Below are 19,087 nucleotides of genomic sequence, written 5' to 3'. Positions count from 1 at the left end.
TGGGTAGGTCGGAGGGAGGAGGCCAGAGTAGCTGGAGGGTGGAATGAGGGGGAGAAGGGTGGAGCCAGCTAAGAAGAGGGCGGAGAAGTGGGAAGGAGCCAGAACATGGAGGGCTGTCCTACAGGGATGTTGTAGGGGACAGAAGCCTTTATTCCCCTTTCCATCCTGAGGTCCTGATCCAGGGGCCTCACTCTGTGTGTGTCTCTGCCTGTCCCCGCTGCAGACCTGTACTGTACCCTGGAAGTGGATTCCTTTGGCTATTTTGTCAGCAAAGCCAAAACCAGGGTGTTCCGGGACACGACAGAGCCCAAGTGGGATGAGGTGAGTGGAGGTGGCTGGCATCCCCCTAGGGACCCCTGAGCTTGTCACCAAGTATACCTGCCCCACTCCCGGTGCTCACTTCCTGTTGACTGGGGGTGGCCAAGCCTGCTGGCTGGGTGAATTCTGTCTCCCCAATCCCCTGCCCTCCACTCCCCGCTCATTTAAGTGTCTGGTATTGTGTTTACGTCTAGACTTGGGGTTTTCAGCTCAGGCCCAGATTCCACTTCATCAGCAATTTGGAGGCCTCTGGAGCTCCAGAGAGGGGGGAGGTTCCTCCATGCCTTATGATGTGCTCCTCATGGGCCTTCCTCACCCCCTTCTAACCCATGCAAAGTTGGGGCCCACACTTGCCAGGAAGCTATGTGTCTTGGCTTTGGAGGTTCAGCATTGTTGTACTGTCTTTCCCCAGGAGTTTGAGATTGAGCTGGAGGGCTCCCAGTCCCTGAGGATCCTGTGCTATGAGAAGTGTTATGACAAGACCAAGGTCAACAAGGACAACAATGAGATCGTGGACAAGATCATGGGCAAAGGACAGATCCAGGTGAGGGTCCAGATGCAGCTAGGGCATCAAGGCAGGCTTCTGGGATCTGCCAGGAGGTGGTGCCTTCTGGGAAAGAGTCCTTCTCACCTGCCTTCTTGGTTAAGGTGCTTGGTCTTTTGTGACTTGAGTTCAAAACTGGTTTGAGAAAATTTCCCAAGGCGGTGGTTCTTCCCTGCTGAGATGGTGTCTTATTCTAGCTCCAGAAACCCATGTGTGCCTGCTTCCTCAGGCTTCCAAGGCTGGTTCAGGTGCATCATGCTCACTCCTGCACAATGGAATCAGGGGATGGCAGCCATCTTTGCTTTCACATCCCAATTCTATAGTCTATTGATGGCTCTTCCCAGGAACACTGTGTTAAGAAGAATTCTGAAGCTGTGTCCGTGAATGCTGTGTTTGATTAGCAATGTCTGGCATAGGAGGCGTGGGGCCCTGAGCATTTGCCACTGAAGGGGAAGGGCTTAGAATCCTGCTGGCTTGCTGAGGGCTGGTCTCTGACTTGCTGCTAGGGTGGCTGAGCCTTATCCACGCCAGTTGATTGACTTAAGATGGGTTCTCTGGGTATTGGTAGAACCAGGTCCTGAGTCAGGTTAAGAGTATTTGTGCCTCAGCTGTATTTCTTGGGGCCCTCATTTGCAGCCTATGTCTCTGGAACATTCTGCCAGTTTTGAAGATGGCTACTATTCATTTACCTATTAGGAGGATGTAGGTTTGGGGGGATGACATTCAGCATGGAGCCATCCACACTCCATCTGGCACCTTGTGTGATCTCAGGTTTAGGACATAGGTGGCCTCATTGGGGGTAGATTCTGTGACCCTGAAATCAAGGAAAACAGTAACCGGCCCTGGGACTGAGCCCATGGGTGTTTGGTGCTCTGAGCTTCTTAAAAATCACCCAGATGTGATCCGGAGGGGTCAAGGGAGCTGAGCAATGCTTTTTGAAGGAAGTGTTTGTTGTCTGAGGCCCTGTGGAGATTGCAGAGTCTGGTGTCTGGCCTTTGGCTGGGTCTTCTTGGTGGTAGCACCCTTAGGGACTCAGATGGGCCTCCTCCCCTCCCTACCTGTTTCACCTGAATGTTTGACTAGGGGAATGGCACCATTCAGTGGGGGCCCAGCCATCTGCCTCCTGTCTCCTCCCACCTCCCTCACCCCGGGAGTGTTCCTGTGCATGGCCCTTCCTGATGCTGTGGGACCAGCCCTTGAGCACTGTCGCCAGGGAGACAGTGCTGCCAGGCAACCATAAGCCAGTTCTCCGTCACTTAGATCAGAAAGAGGTCTGTAAATCAGTCCTGGGAACCTGCTTTCTGCAGGGATAAGGGGTGGGAGCCCTGTCTCCACAGCCCTGGGCTGGCCAGAAGGACAGGCGGGGAAAAGGTTCTGTCTGCCTAGCTCCAGGAGATATCCACCAAGAAACATGAGCGGCTGCCGTGCTTCCTGAGCCATTGGTGGCCACGAAATGGAAGAATTAAAGAGGCTGGGGCAGCCATTTCAGTGAGCACCATGGGCCCCGACCCCCTCCCCTGCCAGAATCCAGATGCCAGGGCCCCATGGCACTGTCTCCACCTGGACTTCCAAGTCCTTTTCCTTCCCTCCTCCTTGTTCCTGTCAGCCACATAAGCCTCAGGAAAAACGCACCATAAATCATTACATCTTGGAGACAGGAGCAGATGGAGGCTTTGGGGGAAGGGGAGGTCGCCAGGTTATGTTTGGCAGAGCAGCAAGCCAGTCTGGTAAGGAAAATGTTTCTGTGTTTAAGCTTCGAGGAATGTTAAATGCCTGGGAATTGATATTAAGAGAAACACAAACCTTCCTGCTGCCAGCTGACCTGGGCCTATGAGTAGCCAGCCTGGAGCCCGAGTTCAGTGGAGGACTCGAAGTGTCTAGGCCTCACCTCCTTAGGATGCAGCCCCCACGCGGCCCTGGGCCCTCAGCAATGGAGCCATCTCGCCCACCTCCCCGCGGGTCAGGGAGGGGGATAGGCTATCCCACGAGGGGTACACCATGCCCCGTGAAGTCCGCTTGCCCTGCGACACCCCTCAGAGCCCCCTGAGGATGACCATGCTGGGTAGAAAGCCTGCACTAAGCCATTCCCATGTGGCCAGGCCCCACTGAACTGCAGAACAGTCTGTTCCCACAGCTTGCTCCCACCTCCCTTTCAGCCACGTGTCCAAGGAAGAGACTTGGCACCAGCCTCTGGCACTGGGTTCTGCTCCCCTTCAGCAGGCACCGAGGGTAAAGCTAAAGGTGGCTTTGCATTAGAGGCTGTCTTCCCTGATGTTCAGGTGGCCTGAAGGAGAGGCTGGGGGAACAGGGCCGCCCCTTCTTCCGCCTTCTTTCTAAGGCGCTTCTCCCTCAGTCTGTTCAGAGAAGAGCAAGGGACCCCATTTCCTGAGCTCTGCGTGTTTGCCCCAGAATGAATCTCTTTCTGGCTTTGCCTGATGCATCAGTGGGGACCAGGAATCCTGAGTGGCAGACTAGGGGGATGGGGGACAGCATTTAGTGACAGGCAAATGGCAGCCCTAAGCAGCGACATGTGTGTGTGGCACTTGTGCCCCAGGAGGCACATTCCCAAACATCTCCTCTGATCCTCGCAGCAGCTCCGTAAGGGAAGTGACAAGCATGTCCTCCTCACAAGGACATGGAGGCCCACTGCCTCTGCTGGCCATGTGCAGGGCAGCTATGCGCTCTCCTCTGTGTTGTGTCCTTATGCCCCGGGCCTCCATCAGGGAGTTTCAGCCCCAGCACAAGGCACTGGCATGGCTAGCGGCCTGGAGGAGGAGTCAGGTTGCTGTCCCACCCTAGTATCCCAGTTCACTGTATAAGTGAGCTTGAGCCTTCTTCTTTAATCTGGGGTCCTCTTATCTTGGCGGGGGATCCTCACTGTCTGGTGCACCTGGAGGGAAGCAGAACGAGCACACATGCATGGGAATGAGCCACGGGAGGGAGACTCACCATTCCCCTGCAGTGCACCTAGCACAGGCTAGCCGTTCCAAGGGCCATAGGGGCCTGGCTTCAAGATGAGACAAATGTGTCAAGACATGCCAAGCCAGTAGAGAGCACAAGATGCCAGTCATGATGACAGTGCCTGAGAACTTAGTGGGAGCCCAGCATGGGCTGCTGCTTACAGCCATCATCTCAGGGGTCTTCATATACTTCTGGTGGAGGAAAAAAAAAACATGATTAGATAAAAAAAAGCTGAGGCACCAAAATGGTGGCTAACCTGTCCAAGGCCAAGTACCCCGAGGGGAGGGAACCAGGACTGGAAGCAGACCCAGGCCCTGCCCTCCCATCTGCCACTGTTCCTACAGAATAAGATGGAAAAGTGTGCAGCAGGAATTCAAAGAAGGCAAGATCATCGTGGGCTGGAGTTTCAGAAGCTCCAGGGAGAAAATGGAAGGAGAGGGATCAGAGAGCATTGTGTTTTTTTCATTCCAAATGCAATGTTTATATTAGAAGGCAAATGGCAATTATAGTACAGAGACTTGAAACATAATCACAAACCATCCCTACTCCCACTCCTCCAAAGCAGCCGTTTGATTTTGTGCCTTTTCCCTTCTTCGGGCATAGAAATTTTATATAGTTTTAGTCACTGTGTGTATTTTGTATTCTTTCTATTTTCACGTAATATTACCATAAGCCTCTCTTTTTTTCTAGGGCTATATGTTGTCTTTGTAATGACCTTTTTTGTTATATTGTCAAAAGTACTTCTTATACCTCATAAAAATCATTGTACATAATGGCCCAGCACATTAATTGCCATTTTAAGGCTGTGTGTTATTCTAGCAAGGTGGGCAGGCTCTGGATCAGCAGAATGGAGCAGGGTGGGCATTCTGGAGAAAGGGCCTTCATGGCCACGCAGGGAGATGGGAATGTGCAGAGGGTGTCCCAGGAAATTAAGGAGCCTGCCTGCCCTGAGCAGGAGGCATTGTGAATCACACAAGAGGGAGGTTGAAGGAATGAATGAAAGAAGAGGATCAGTAGGGTTTTAGGCCAAAAGGCTCCTAGAGTGCATTTAGTCGAATTCTGTTTTGGGGTGAAAAGGAACTGAGACCAGAAAAGATGAGTGACATACCACAGTGGTTGAACCAAGGGTTCTAAATTCAGGAGCTCAGCCCCACATCTGTCATGCTTGTTTTGGGCTGCTGGGGAAAGGAATGAAAGGAAAGAAAATGCCCCTAGATGGGATGGGAGTAGACTTGAATATCAGCCCATGACCCTCAACGGTCTGCCTTTTGTCATTACAAATCTAGTGGGGCTCCTTCCCATGCAGCTGGGTGCGTTTCTCCTCTTCTAGGCTCAGGAGTCCTCCCTTGGTCATCCCCCTTCCTCCCCCAAGCAGCTAGTATCTGCAGATTCTCCATCCAGGCCACCCCCACTGCCCACCTCCTCCTCCTTGCCTCTGCCTGGCCCAGGAACCTCCCAGCTAGGAGGCCCCTCTTTGTCTGCCTTGGCTCCCTGGCCCCAGAGGACTCCCATATATTTATCCCAGTCTATTTCCAACCCTGCTGCTCCAGACTCCAGATGCACCATCCCCAACTGGGACCTGGCTGCTGCCTGATTAGCATATTCCCAGGGCCTAGCCCTGGTTGACTGGCTGGGCTAGAGGGGGCGAGTTCTCCCGGAGGACCTCACAGCTCGGTTCCTGCCACTGACTATGGACTGAAGAGGAGTCTGAGACCCAGAAGATACCTAAGCCAGAGGAGCCCTCCCATGCCCCTGCTCTCTGCCATTCCCTAGTTTGGCCACAAGCCTAGAGACAGCCCCCACCCTTGGCTCTGCACAACCACGCCCCCCTTTCACCCCCCCCCCCCCCCCCCCCCCCCCGCCAAAGCACACGTCCCAGAGTAGGAGGCAGCTTCACTCAAGACCTTGATGTGGGAAAGGGCAGGGTCCCAGGCCAGGAAGGAAGCTCCAACCCTCCCCGTGCCCTTCACCCACACTTGAAAAGTTCAGGCTTGATGGGATGCCTTGCCTCCTTTCTCTTCCCTTTTGAAGCTTAGAGCCCATGTCTGAAGGGGAAACAGGTAGTTTCTATAATGACCTTAACCTGGCCTCATGAAAGCTTGTTGAGAGTTCAGAGCTATTATAAATGACGCTCAGGAGGAGGTCATGAAGGCCAGTCCCCTGCCTTCAGGACTAGGGTACAGAGCTCAGACTGGCAAATCTGATGATATCTAGACTATTACTCTTTTTGTTCATTGTGGTAAAATATACATACCATAAAATACATCATTTTAATAATTTTTAGGTGTACCATCAGAGGCGTTAAGTACATTCACATTGTTGTGCCACCATCACCACCATGCATCTCCAGAGCTTTCTTTCCTTCTTTTTTTTTCTAGAACTTTCTTGTCCCAACTGACCATACCCATTAAACAGTAACTCTCCAGGAGCATCTGGCTGGCACTCCCCAGGCAGCCACCATTCAACTTTCTATGATTTTGACTATTCCAGGGAACTCATGGAAGTGGAATTCTACAATATTTGTCCTTTTGTGACTTCACTTAGTGTAATGTCTTTGAGGTTCATCTGTGCTGTAGCACGTGTCAGAATCCCTTCCTTAAGGCTGAGAGACATTGTGTGCGTAGACCACCTTTCGTTGATCCAGTCATGCACAAGTGGACATTTTGGTTGTTTTCACCTTAGACTTCCTTCCTTTTAAGTGAGAAAAGGAGCCTGGTCTTTGAGGATGGAGATTTTGTTACCTCCTGGCTTTCTCACCCCAGAGTTAGGCATCCTTGTCTCCTTGACCTCATTTCCTCCGATCTCATCTGCCCTCCCCTTGGTCCTGGTTTATATGTATCGAGTGTGAAGGGAGTTACCCTGATTCTGAGGGTCAGAAGATCACCATTTGGGTCCTTTGATTCCTGGGGGCCTCAGTTTCTTCATCTCTTAAAATGGGGATAATTATTCCCACTCTTTCTTCATCACCAGCTTGTGTTGTGAGGTTGAAAAGACAAAATATACCTAAAAGAGTCAGAGCTATGACATGTATATTTGTGCCATCACCAGCTTATCCATGCATTTCTACATGCTGAGCACCCTCTAAGTGTCAGGCACTATGCTACAGATATGAAAAATGACCTCACCATATAGTAAAGAAGACAGAATTTCAATTGATCAGTGTTGATGGGCCTTTGAAGTCAAAACAGATTTGGGGGTCAGTCCCCCTTTCCCTCTTCATTAGTTGGGAGAATAGAGTAAGTTACTTTACTTTCGGAGCCTGTTTCCTCACCCATAAAATGAGTCCTAATGAGACTTGAATGTGAAAGTCCATTGAAGCCCTTGTCAGGGGCTGGCACAGAGTCATACTCATCTAATGATGACAGTCCTTTGCCCAAACTGGGATGTCCAGGTACACTGTCCTCTACCTTCCTGCAAGGACTCCAGGTCCTAGAGCAGTGCCCCCCAACCCAGGCCATCACTTACCAGTGGCCCCCTGTGTACAGGCCGTAGGCTGGCTGAGGCCACATCTGTTTTCTTACATTGATGAAGTCAGATCCAGCTTCGATGAACTGACCTCGGAGTAGACTGAAGGTCAAGGTTAGGGTGCTCACCACCTGCCAGCCCTGCCTTCACCTTGGGTCAAACAGCTCTGGGCTCTTCCCCCTTGATACTGCTCTCAGCTTGGCATGGTGTAGTTAGGCCTGGAGTGCAGAGTGAGCGAGGAGCTGGGAACAAGGGGCCATTGTCAGCCTAGAGTTGTTTCTGGTTTCAATTACTCTGCAGAGCAGGAGGAAATTCAGAGTAAGCATGGGTCAGGAGCCTGCGAGGGTGGGAGTCAGGGGCTCCCCCACCCCAAATCCCTCTCTCCAGCCACCGAAGGGTCTGTTGTCCCTGTTTGACCCTGCTTGAAGGGTCTAGCATGCCAGTTTTATTGTTCTGGGAGCCTGGGCTTTGGGGCATTGGTCTGGTTGACCCAAAAACGCTTTTAGTTCTTGCCACTCTAGTTCTTCATGGGCTGGTACCAGGAGGTGCCGGCTCCCTCCCTGGGTGGGATGACAGAAGGGCATTCACGTGGGTCCTTAACACCTCCCAATGTCCTTTAAGCCACACTGACCACAGCTGGGCACCTGAATCCTGGGAATGGCCTGGTTTTGACTGGGGGTGGGGTGGGGGGTGGAGGCAGCTGTGAGAAAGCCTTGGGGCTGGCTTCTCCCTTTCATTCCACCACCCCAGCCCCCAACCCCTGGCCTGGCACCTCACAGCCCTAGACAGCTCTCTACCCCAGGAGGCTGCAGTGGCAGTGCTGGGTGTGGCTTTCCAGACTTCTCCCCACCCCCCCCACCAAGGCCACCCCTCCCTTGCACCCATCCCAGGCCTGAGGTGCACAACCAGGGCAAGTGTCTGCTTCTAGAGTCTGTGCTTCATATCTCTGCTGCCTGCTGTTCTTAGAGCCAGCCCACGTGGGATTCTTTCCTTTGCCGCTGTCATCACCACTGTGCCAGCCCAGAGGCACATGGGGACAGGGGTGGTTGAGTGCCAGGACTATTCCTCTCCCTGCTTCCTCTCAGGGCACTTGGGACTCGAGCCATTGCCCTCCCCACCCCCCCACCCCACCCCCCACCCTCTCTAGAGTAGCTGTTCCTTCTCCATGTAGTTCTCCTTCTCCTCTCACTCCTCAAGACAGGTCCAGATGCCTCAGTTACACTTGGAGAGCAGGCGGTATGATGGGGGGAAGCCAGAGGCAGGATCCCTTGAGAGGGCCACCCTGCTGCCAATGACTTCCGCGCACTTGTACAACCTCTCCACACCCTTGCTCGGCCACCTCTGTCTCACAGGTGTTCCTGGTTTGGGGAGGCAGACCCTGCCCAGTGGATTCTGGAGAGAGGAAGCATTCAATAGGAAGCAGCTGGAGGCTCAAGTCTCCCTCTTGCTCTCCCGCCCCATTTGGGAATGCCACCTTGATGGGCAGGCTGGCTGCCCACTCCCCAGGGCCACCTCTCCGGGTGGGTGTCGAGCAGAGGAGCTGATCCAGAGAGGACCCCGGGGACCGACTCATTCAATGTCTGAGAATACCCAGCTTCTCAATACACCAAAAGAGGGGTGTGTTCTTCCCAGCTCTGGAGGGGCTCCTAGACTCAGGCAGAAGAGCCAGGTTTGATCCCAGCCCCCCCACCTAATAGCAAGGTGGCCCCAGGTGACCTCTCCAACTCGTGTGAATATTAAATGAGATTACAGAGGTAACAGTACCTGGCTAAGCTCCCTGCAGGCGGAGGCTATAACTGCATCCTCCTAGAAATCCAAAAATTGGTCCCTAGGGTGGTCTCACTTTTGATTTTTTTATTTTTTATTTTTTAATTTTTATTATTATTATTTTTTAATTTATGATAGTCACAGAGAGAGAGAGAGAGAGGCAGAGACACAGGCTGAGGAAGAAGCAGGCTCCATGCACCGGAAGCCTGATGTGGGATTCGATCCCAGGTCTCCAGGATCGCGCCCTGGGCCAAAGGCAGGCGCCAAACCGTTGCACCACCCAGGGATCCCTCACTTTTGATTTTTTTAAAACCTCTGAGAAAAGGACTGAGAGGAATTGCCAGGGACACCCTCGAGTGAGGGCTGAGGCGAATATGAATGCTGTTAGGGGGCACCTTGTGTGGGTTCTTCCAGCTTCCCTCACTGTGGGTGCTGCGGACCCCCCCATGGCCCCTCACTGCAGCCAAGCCTCTGCCATGGTATGCAGGGTGGTAGTGGTGGTGGCACCCGCTACTCGCTAAGGGTCTAACCCCCAGGCACAGGCTGCTCCCCACGGGCTGGCATGGGAAAGACGGGGGACAGCCAGCTCCTACCCTTGAGGCAGGACCTGAGCTGTGCTGGCTTCAGGGCTAAGATGACCCAGAAAGCACCAGCCTGAATGACTCGATAAGTGTTAGTAGCCCAGCAAAGGGGAGGGAAGGTTGGGAAGGGAGCCAGCAAAGCAGAGGCCCACAGCATTCCCAAAACAGAGAGAAAAGTAGAGATAAGACACGAGTTTCAGATCTAGGACTCTGACCCGGAAGTTTCCTTAAAAAGCCCTTAATCTCCCTGGCCTCCACATCTCCCCACCCTGGGGCGAGCTGGAGCAATGGCTGTGGTTGAGAGAGACGGCAGTTCTCATGAGAACCTTCCCCCGGAAGGAGGCTCAAGGGCTCCAGGTTCTGCCTGCAGAGCTTAGGGATTGCTGGGAGGGACTCACAGCACCCCAAGGGCTTCAGTCCAGGGCCTCTGCCTTCCTCTGCTTTTATCTGATTGAGAGGCAGGGAGACTTTGGCATAAGATTTCATTTGGAAAGAAAGGCAAAGAGTGCCCTCTGCTTAAAAAAATAGATAGATAGATAGATAGATAGATAGATAGATAGATAGATGATAGATAGATAGATAGATAATCTCCATTGATGACTGTCTGGTCCAAGCTCCTGTTTTTGACAGATGTGGAAACTGAGCCCAGAGGGAGAAAGTGGCTCCTGAGTCACCAGTGACCAGGCAGGACTCTCAGCCAGGTTCCCTGGCTCCCAGGAGTTTTCTTCTGTTCACTTGGAGCTCAGATTTGGGTGGGAAAAGAATTGGATAATAATAGAGAAGGAGAAGAAAGGCATGCAACATTCAGTGGACCCTGACCTACTTTCACACCTTTCTGCCTGAGGCTGTTCTGTCTTCAGCAGGAGGCTTGGGGGTCCCCCTGTGGTACTCTGCCTGCCACCCCCTCTGACTCACGTGGTGCTGGGAGACCCTGGCCATATACCTCCTTTCTGTGAGAAGGAGTAGGAAAGAGGCCAAGGGAGTCTGGCTCTTGGTCTGGCCATGAGTTTTATGGGGAAGGAATGGAAGGACATATGGTGGGTGTCCTCTGCCCACTCTGTCCCTGGATTGGTTTTGTTTTAGATAAGCAGGATGTTCCCAAAGGCTCAAGTGGATTTTCCAGCCATTTCCATGACCAAATACACCATGAAAATCACTAGGGGTTACCAGGGGTGTACCATCAGGACAGTTCTTCTGCAGTGGACAAGTTCTGTGGTTATTTCAGCTTCTCCTGCTTACCTAGAGCCTACCAGCCTGGGGTAGCCAGGCAGAGTGGAGAAGGAGGCCATGTGGGGAACAAGACATGCTTTGACCCGTGCTGCCAAGAGTCACAGGCCCTGGGACATGGGAGGACTGTGCTACACCTGGGGCAGGCCGTGGGGCTGAGCTTCCAGAGCTGCGAGCCCATAGCCCTATGCACAGCTGGTCAGTGAGTTGGGCCCAGGCCCCAGGGAGTTCTGGCCTGAACTGCCCAAAAGAGTCCCGATTGCTGTGACCTTCTTGGAGAGGTGGTCGTTAGACTGGGACCCGCTCAAGGTCCTCCCCACCTTGAGTGGGGGGTAAGCGTCTATTCAATGATAAATGAATGAATGAGTCAGTAAGTGAAAGTATAGCATCTAGGCTCAGCTCTATGCTATTGGTGTTTGGTGATTTTGAGCAAAGTGTTTCTGTCCCTGGGCCTAATACAGGCCTTGAACATAGCAGACATTCAGTAGGTATGGATGGATAGATAAAATAACATAAATGGGTCTTGCTTTCTCATCCTCTGGAGATCTCTACCCTTCCAATAGGTTAGGATAAGTACACAAAGAGATGGGAACACACATTAGGGATGCAGGGACTACAGAGCCAGGAATCTTAAGGGGAGTTTTCCATCTTCCTTTCTCTCTCTCTCTCTCTCTCTTTTTTTTAAAAATAAGATTTTATTTATTTATGCATGAGAAACACAGAGAGATAGAGGCAGAGACATAGGCAGAGGGAGAAGCAGGCTCCATGCAGGGAGCCTGATGTGGGACTCCATCCCCAGACCTGAGTCAAAGGCAGACACTCAATTGCTGAGCCATCCAGGCATCCCTCATCTTCCTTTCTCACACTGCCCTGTGATGTGCCACCCTGCCCACCAGTTTGTGCACAGCCTGCATGAGGGCCCCGATCTCTCTGGGCTCCTGAGCACTGCTGGTCCTGCTGGTTCTCTCAGCCTGGACTCCCATGCCAGTCTTTGGGTGGGGACCCCTGTGAACTTCCATTCTTCAGCCCTCCAACCTCAGACCCTACCTTGCCCTCCACCACCACCTTGCCCCCCAGCTCTGCTCCTGTGGGGCCTGCTCCATGCTGTGTTCCCTCTGGGGCTGAGAAGGAGCAATCTTGACAGACCTCCTGGTCCTCATCCTCAGCACAATCCTAGGCTCCTCTCAGGCTCCCAGTTCCTGTACCCAAACTCTCTACATAGCCTGTTGGGGCTCTCATCTTCCCCCCTCACTCCCAGGCTGTCCCCTAGGATGTCTGTGACCTTGGTCTAGCTGGTTGTACAGAAACCCCCTAACCTGATTTAGTGTCATTTGGCTAGAGGAGAAGCGGAGAGAATCAGGGTTCCAATCTGGGCTGGGTGAGAAGACAAAATTCATTCCATTGGGAAAAAGGAGGTCACTCCAGAAAGTGGCAGCAGCATCCCAAAGTTCTGAGAAAGAACCTTCCTCGTGTTCACAGGCTAGAGGATTTGCCTGGAAGCTGTCCCCACCCCCAGCTGTCACCAAGGCAGCACTGGTGGCAGTCCCTGCCTCTCCCGCCCACACATCTCAGGCTGCATATATTCCCTGTTGGCCTTTTTTCCTGCAGTGATGCTGCTGATGATCACTTTTACCTGATTTTGCCTCAGTCCCAGCTGTGGCTGTGTGCCTGGCCCCAAGAGCCCCAGGATATACCCCTCCCTGGGTAGAACCCAGGGCTCTGCATGTATCTCCTTGAGGATGGCCCTTCTCATTACTCCTGCAGAGAGCCTGGGGTGGGGGTAGGGAGGCAGGGGAGATGAGGGAGGACAGGACAGTCCACTAGGAATGTTTTTAATTCCAAAGACAGCGACATCTGTTCATGTGGGCCTTCCTGCCTGGGCTCTGTTTATCCAGACAGGGGGCCCTTGCATGTCCTTAGAGGCCGTTTCTGCCAGGTGTGGCTGGATGGAAGGGATGGACGGAGGGAGGAGGGAATGCGGTCCCTTCCTGGGTGGTCAGAACAGCCTGAGCCTAGACCATCCAGCAGAGATGAGAAAGGGTCCATGGTGGGCTGGAAGGTCCAGAAATCAGACCTTTGCTTTTGAGGAACTGACTGGGAACATTTGTCTTGCACACCCCAACCGCCCCCTGCTGCAGCCTGCTCCTATCCTAGACCATTGATTCCGGGAAGGAGTGAGTCAGGCTGAAGGAAGAGAAGGCAAATTTGTGCTGTCCCAGAGAGAGCCCCTAGCCCACGGGGAGGCAAGGAAGATGAACACCTCAAGGGAAGAGCCTCCCAACTCAGCTACCCATCTGCTAAGGCGCTTATGTCACCATGGAGACCAGTTGGCCAGCTTTCACCCAATCGGAGCTTGCTTTACCCAGACAAGTATTGAGCCTGGGGCGTCGGGAACAGGATCTGTACTGCCCTCCTTCTCCCACACACCCGGTTAGGGGGGTTGCACACCTTGCAATGCATTCCTCCAATCTGCACCCGATGGTATATGATCCAGATAGAGGGAAGGGAACCTTAGAAAGCCAGCAAGGGGCCAGTTTTGAAGTTAACCAGCTGTTGGTACCAAGCACACTGACATGGTCAGCAATTATAATGGCACCTTACCAGCCAGATACACAATCAGCAATGGCACATTAGCCAAAGGAATGCAGAGGAAAGCCAGGGTGGATGGCCTATTTCCACAGCTCTTAAGGGCCATGCCAACCCCTCCTCCTCCAGGAAGCCTTCCGTGGTTCCTCTAGCTAGAAATTTTCTCTCCTTTTTCTCAACTGTTATTGTACTTTATCTGTATTGTTCTTATGGCATAAGACTGGGTTTCTTGAAAGCGAAGATGATGCTTTGTCCATCTAGGTATGGCACGTGGTAGGTGTATGCTCGGTATGTGCCAAATGCACGAATACTTTACTGCCTCCTGTCAAAAGGTGTTTAAGCCCATGTCTTGGACTGTCAGTTTTATGAAGCACAGGCTTTTGATTCATGTCTGTGATTCCTTTGCCTCCACCCAGGGTTGAACTCAGCCAGGCCCTCAATTAGTGCCTCTTGAATGAAATGAATGAGTTGGAGAAGTGAAGACTGCAGGAAAGAGCAGAGCGGCCCTGGAGGAAATGGGTGTTGTAACAGCCAGGGTGGGACCGGAGAGAGACTCTTCAGGGTAGACCGGGTGCCCTGGAAAGGGCAGGTGGGGGACAGGTCAGGAAGGGTGGCTCAGGCCTCAGCTGAGCAGGAGACATACTTGTGTCCCTGCGTCTGTGGGCCTCTTTCCTTCCCCCTTGGGGAGTACTGGGCAAGGTGTTATAGACCAAACCTGTATAGCTGCAGTGGTTTTGGGCAACTTTGACTTAGATATGGGGAGGCTCTGTGCAGGGTTGGCAGCCCAGCCATGTCTGTACCGTGTAAAAGCAGGTATGGCATGTGGAGCCCTAGAAAAGATGGAGCTAGCCCAGCCATCCTACAGAGCCCCCAGAGCCCTGCAAAGCTCCAGGACCCCACCTCCACCAGCTAGGCAGAGGGGAGTGCAGGACCAGAGCCTGCTCTACTAGGATATCACGGTGGTGCTGTCAGCCAGACCTTGGTTATGGCCCAGTCCAGCATGGCCTTGGGCAGAGTGCTTGACGTCTCAGTCTCCTTCATTTCCTTGAATGGAAAATGGGGGTGCTGGTACTTACTTCATAAGGTTGAGGAGCATTGAGTTAATCTGTGTGGAAATTTAGCATGGTGTCCATTGCATCACTCATTAAGGGCAGCTCTTACTATGACCAGGTCTCCGTTATCTTTGCAGTGGAGCTGCCAAGGGCTAGCTCTGTGCCCTGACCCACCTGCCCTGGGGTAACCAAGAAATCTCCGGACCCAGCTCCATTTCCTGAATCTAAAGAATCAGCCACACTTCCGCAAGGCCCAGGGGTCATGAGCACTGACAGCTTTGGAAGAGGCCTGTCGTTCCCCAGCTGCAGATGGGTGACCTCAGGGGAGCACTTTACCTCCCTGAGCTGAAGTCCTCAAAACTCAAAAACAGAGAAAGCAACATAAGCATCACAAAAGTTATGAGGCTTAAATGCAATCGAATATCTGAAAGTCTTCTGCATGGGATCTGGCTCATGGGTAGTACCATGAAAATGTTGGTTTCCTTCCTACTCTGAGCCTAGCGATACATAATGTCACATCCTGGGTGCCTCTGGGTTTGGTGTACCCTAACTATCTGGGGGTTCAGGCCTTTCTCTTTTTCCCTAGGCACCAGACTCTATTGTGATGCTTCACTTCTCACTCTGGTTAGAATGTTTACCAACTTGAGGGTTCAAGAATAAGTTCTTTCTTCTCTGCCTTCTGAGCCATGCAGCCCAGACAAAGTGGCTGATGGCCCCTTTGCCAGTGGGAGTCCGATGTCCCTGGCAGTACAAACCTGTTTTGGGCTTTTCTGGTGAGGTGCACAGGGCCACGGTTAAAAGTGGCCATCAGAGAGGTACCTTTGCTGGGCATTTGTAACTAGTGTCATTCTTGGCTTTTGCTCATGTCCCTGGAGATGGCCCATAATGGCCATTTCCTTCCTGTCCACTAGAGCCCAGAGGCTGCCCTGCTAGGGACCTTCCTTATTCTTCACATTCCCAAGAAGAGGTCTGTGAGTGCCAGTCCACATGTGTCTGGCTCTGTCACCAAATTGGCATCCAGGGAGGTGCCTTGGGACAGGAGTTGGGAATCCGGGAGGCAGAACTCCAGGGCAGGGCAGGTCCTTCGCCAGGGTGAAGGCAGTTGCCCCTTGCCGACCCCCTCTGGCTTCCTCCCAAGCCTCCCTTAGGCACCCCGCGGGCCCCCGGGGAGCAGCCTGGTGGTGAAGGGGTTAACCGGGAATCTAGAAGGGAAGGGACTGGATTGTGTTTAGGTTTGTCAAACTTTAGTTAGTACTTGGGCTGAGTGAGGGTCCCGAGCCGGAGCCAGCCTGCCAAGAGTTAAAACCCAGAGATTGGGTTTTTCGGAGGGGCAGCCGCCGGCGCCTCCTTTGAGTCACTTCCTCTGGTGGGGGCGGGCCCTCGCGCTGTGTCGGCGGTCGGTGGTGCACACTCCGGGCGTCCCTGCAAGCCTCGCGGGGACCAGCAGGCGGAGGAGAGGGCCCAGGCCGCCGCGGGTCTGCTCCTCCGGGAGGCCGTCTCCGGGGAGGGGAGGGAAGGGGAGGGGAGGGAGGGAGGGAGGGAGGGAGGAGAAAGCCGCGCCTCCCACCATGCGCTGCCCTGCCGGCTCGTAGCAGTCCCGGCCCCGGGGGCTGAGCACTCGGCGCTCCTCCGGCTCCTCCGTTCGCCGCTCCCGCCCAGCCCGGCTCGGCTCCGCAGGCCAGGTCCTGGGCCGGGCCAGGCTCTGCCGCCGCCGGCATGACCGACGTTCTGCCTCAGCCGGATTGCAGCCTGAAGGCGGTGTGTGAGCCTCTGGAGCGCTGCTGCCTGGATCGGCTGGACGAGCCGGGGAGCAAGCGGCCCCCCAACACAGGCGCCCGGCTCTGGGGCCGCGTGCGCAGCAAGCTGCTCCGCCAAAAGGTGCGAGCGGAGTGGGGGTGGGGGGACCGAGTGGGGGGAGGGCTGGGGACTGCTGGGGCCGCTCTGTTTCCCCACCCTCCTTGGAGATCCATTACTGCTCCTGCCTGGTTATGGAGTCCTAGGACGGAGGCCGGGGTAAGGGTGCGGGTCTGCTCTAAGTGGCCGTAATTTGATGATTAATGCTGTTGCCACCCCCACCCTCCACCCCAGCTGCTTTCTCTTTATCTGTCCCTGTTTCAGGAAAAGGGGGGTTGTCTCCTGTGGGAGAGAACCCCCTGGCTCCTTTCTGAGTCTATACAGGCAGGAAAGTGAGTGGTTAAGCAGGGGTCTCCTGGGTCTCGGTCACCCCTACCCAGGGTGCCCAGCCCCAACTGGACCCCCTTCCCGAACCCAGTGGACATTGCTGGCTGCCCCTTTACTGAGGGGCACTGGTAGAAGCATCTCAACACCACTGGCCATGTAAGACTTCTTTGTATGGGGTTGCGGGCATCATGCCCCACCAAGAAGGAAGGGAGGGTTGTATGGAGGTAGTGGAGCTGCTGAGTCTGGGGCTCTGGCATCCAGGGGGATGCCTCATCAGGGACCACCCAGACGACTGCTGGCTCAGTGCCAGCTAGGCACCAGTGTGCCAGGGGTTCCCTGACCCAGCAGGTGGCTCAGACCAACCTGGGCCAGGGCCGACTGCCGGTCCTGCAGCTGGACAGGCCACCTTGGGGCTGGCTTTGGGCCCTGGCACAGGGTGTCCAAGGAAGAACCAGACCTAGCACCTAGAACACAGTAAGCACTTGATAACTGCAGCCTGAACTAAATGCCTAAGCAAGATGTCATGGGGTGCTTGTCCTGGCTGGCAAGGGCCATGCCCATCCTTCAATGGAGGCTTTGGCTATTCCCTGTGGCGGATGGAGATTTGCAAACCATCTTGTCGCTCAGAGGAGGGGTAACCCTCTGTGCAAGTCCTCTGTGCCAGCCAGCACCTGCCAAGAGGAAGCGATCCCGGGTCCATTGGCTCCTTGCCAAGTTTCACCCCCTGCTAGTAGGGCATACTTGACCTTCCAGAGGTGACATCAGTCCTGGAAAGTGCTGGGCAGGGCAGCAACTTGAGCTGTCCTGCATTGGCCCCTGTGTCACCTTCAGCATCTCTAGGGACCAGGCTAGCAGAGCTCTGCTGGCTTCAGCTGCTACCAGAGCCCCTCTGTGCTGAGGCAGCTGTCTGTGCCCGGCAGCAAGGAGCCGTCCCTTCCCTGCACACCCCCCTGTCCCCTAGCCCCTGCTGAGGCCAGCAGATACCAGCCCAGAGCTCATTGTCCACTCCCAAACCTCAGGGCTGGCAAGAAACTGACCTGGCAGGTCCCTGGCCTGCTGCCAGCCAAACAGAGGCATTCTACCTTCCTGTCCTTTGGGGGAGGTGCCTGGCAAATAAGGGGCAACTTTTAAACCCCAAAAATCCCAGACTTTTTTCTTTCCCTGTGTGTTTGTGTCTGGCAGATCTAAGAATCCACTTTGGAGTTCTTTAGCCAGTTTTGCCTCTGGTGGCCTCATGTATCTGCAGGTCTCACTGTGCCCTCTGGGCAAAGACAGTGGGCCAGCCAGGTGCTTGACTGCTGAGCCCACTGGCATCAGTGCCACTGCGGGGTGACGCTGGCCCTGGGGTACCCCTATGAGGCAGAGGTCCAGGCCCCTAGCTCCTGCCATGTGACAAAGTGTGTTGGTGTCACAGACTCAAGGGTCTGCGTGGTGAGCCATTCACTCACCCTGTTGTGCCCAGGCCAGTGGGCAAGCAGGGAGACTTGCAGAGCCAGCCCGCTTCCTGCTCCCCTTCTTTCCCCGCCTGCCTGCTCCCCCCTGCCCCCCCCCCCCCCCCCCCGCCTGCATTAACCTATTTGTTTTGGTGCCATAGGCTCAGGCTCAGGCTGGCTGCCAGCTAGGGGGCTGGGACCAGGCACCAGCTTAGGCGGCCTGGGGGAAGGGCACCAGGTACCGCCCAGCCTGGCGGGAGGGGTCACCCATTAACCCTCACCAGCTTCGTCCTGAGATGTGATGCTCTGGATGCCAGGACACTGTGGCCCTCCTAGTCCCATTTCACTAAAGATTCTTTACATTAAAGGCTGGAGGGGGTCATGAATGTGACTCATCTGGGAACCCCATGCTAAAGAATCTGTTCAGATGGAAGAGCCCTGGGATCAACCTGGGGGTCCCTGGCCCTGGGGGTCTGCTGTTGCTTGGAGAGGCTCTCCTTTGGGGCTCGGGGTGGTTCTTGCGCCCAAGAAGTTCTGGGGCTGAAGCCTCCTTCTGGCCTCTGACTTGGCAGTTGGTTTGTTGTGCAAGCGTTGAGCAGAGGAGACACGTGGCATTGGGGTTTGTGGGTTCTGCCGGCGCTCTCGGCACTTCACATTTCTACTTTCCTTTTCCTGTATTTTTTCCCTTAATTTTCAATTCTGAAATTTTTTGCCTCAAAGCACACAGAGACCAGGCTAGGTTCCTGTTCTTCCTGCCCTCCCACCTGCTTCTGGATCCTTAGGAGAGGCTAAAGGAGGAGTCCCATCCCCTGCCCCCCAAAGTGTCTAAAGGCTCTCATGGGGTCATTGTGGGAACCATAGAGAGGCTAGCAGGACCCCGTGAGGCCGAGGCCAAGCTGGAAGCATTTGGGGTGGGTGTGTCTGGAGGCAGGGCCCAGAGGAGTAGGGGAGAGTGGAGGTCAGTTCCTGATG

General features: G+C 54.2%; 1 protein-coding gene across 6 annotated transcripts in view; it reads left to right on the top strand.

Moving 5' to 3' along the window:
* Positions 1 to 19,087, top strand: part of ABR (ABR activator of RhoGEF and GTPase) — a 187,612-nt gene that overhangs the window by 149,631 nt on the left and 18,894 nt on the right. For 5 of the 6 annotated variants that reach the window (XM_041723785.1, XM_041723784.1, XM_041723788.1 and 2 more), the window contains 2 exons: positions 224 to 321; positions 731 to 862. In XM_041723785.1, coding sequence (XP_041579719.1) covers positions 224 to 321; positions 731 to 862 — 230 coding nt within the window. Of the gene's footprint in view, positions 1 to 223; positions 322 to 730; positions 863 to 16,046; positions 16,380 to 19,087 lie in introns of those variants that run through there. The other variant, XM_041723790.1, reaches the window with a different exon arrangement.

The sequence above is a fragment of the Vulpes lagopus genome, chromosome 12 (assembly GCF_018345385.1).
Source record: "Vulpes lagopus strain Blue_001 chromosome 12, ASM1834538v1, whole genome shotgun sequence".
NCBI lineage: Eukaryota > Metazoa > Chordata > Mammalia > Carnivora > Canidae > Vulpes > Vulpes lagopus.
The sequence above is the reverse complement of the archived record's forward strand: the minus strand, read 5'-3'. Positions and strand labels throughout refer to the sequence as shown.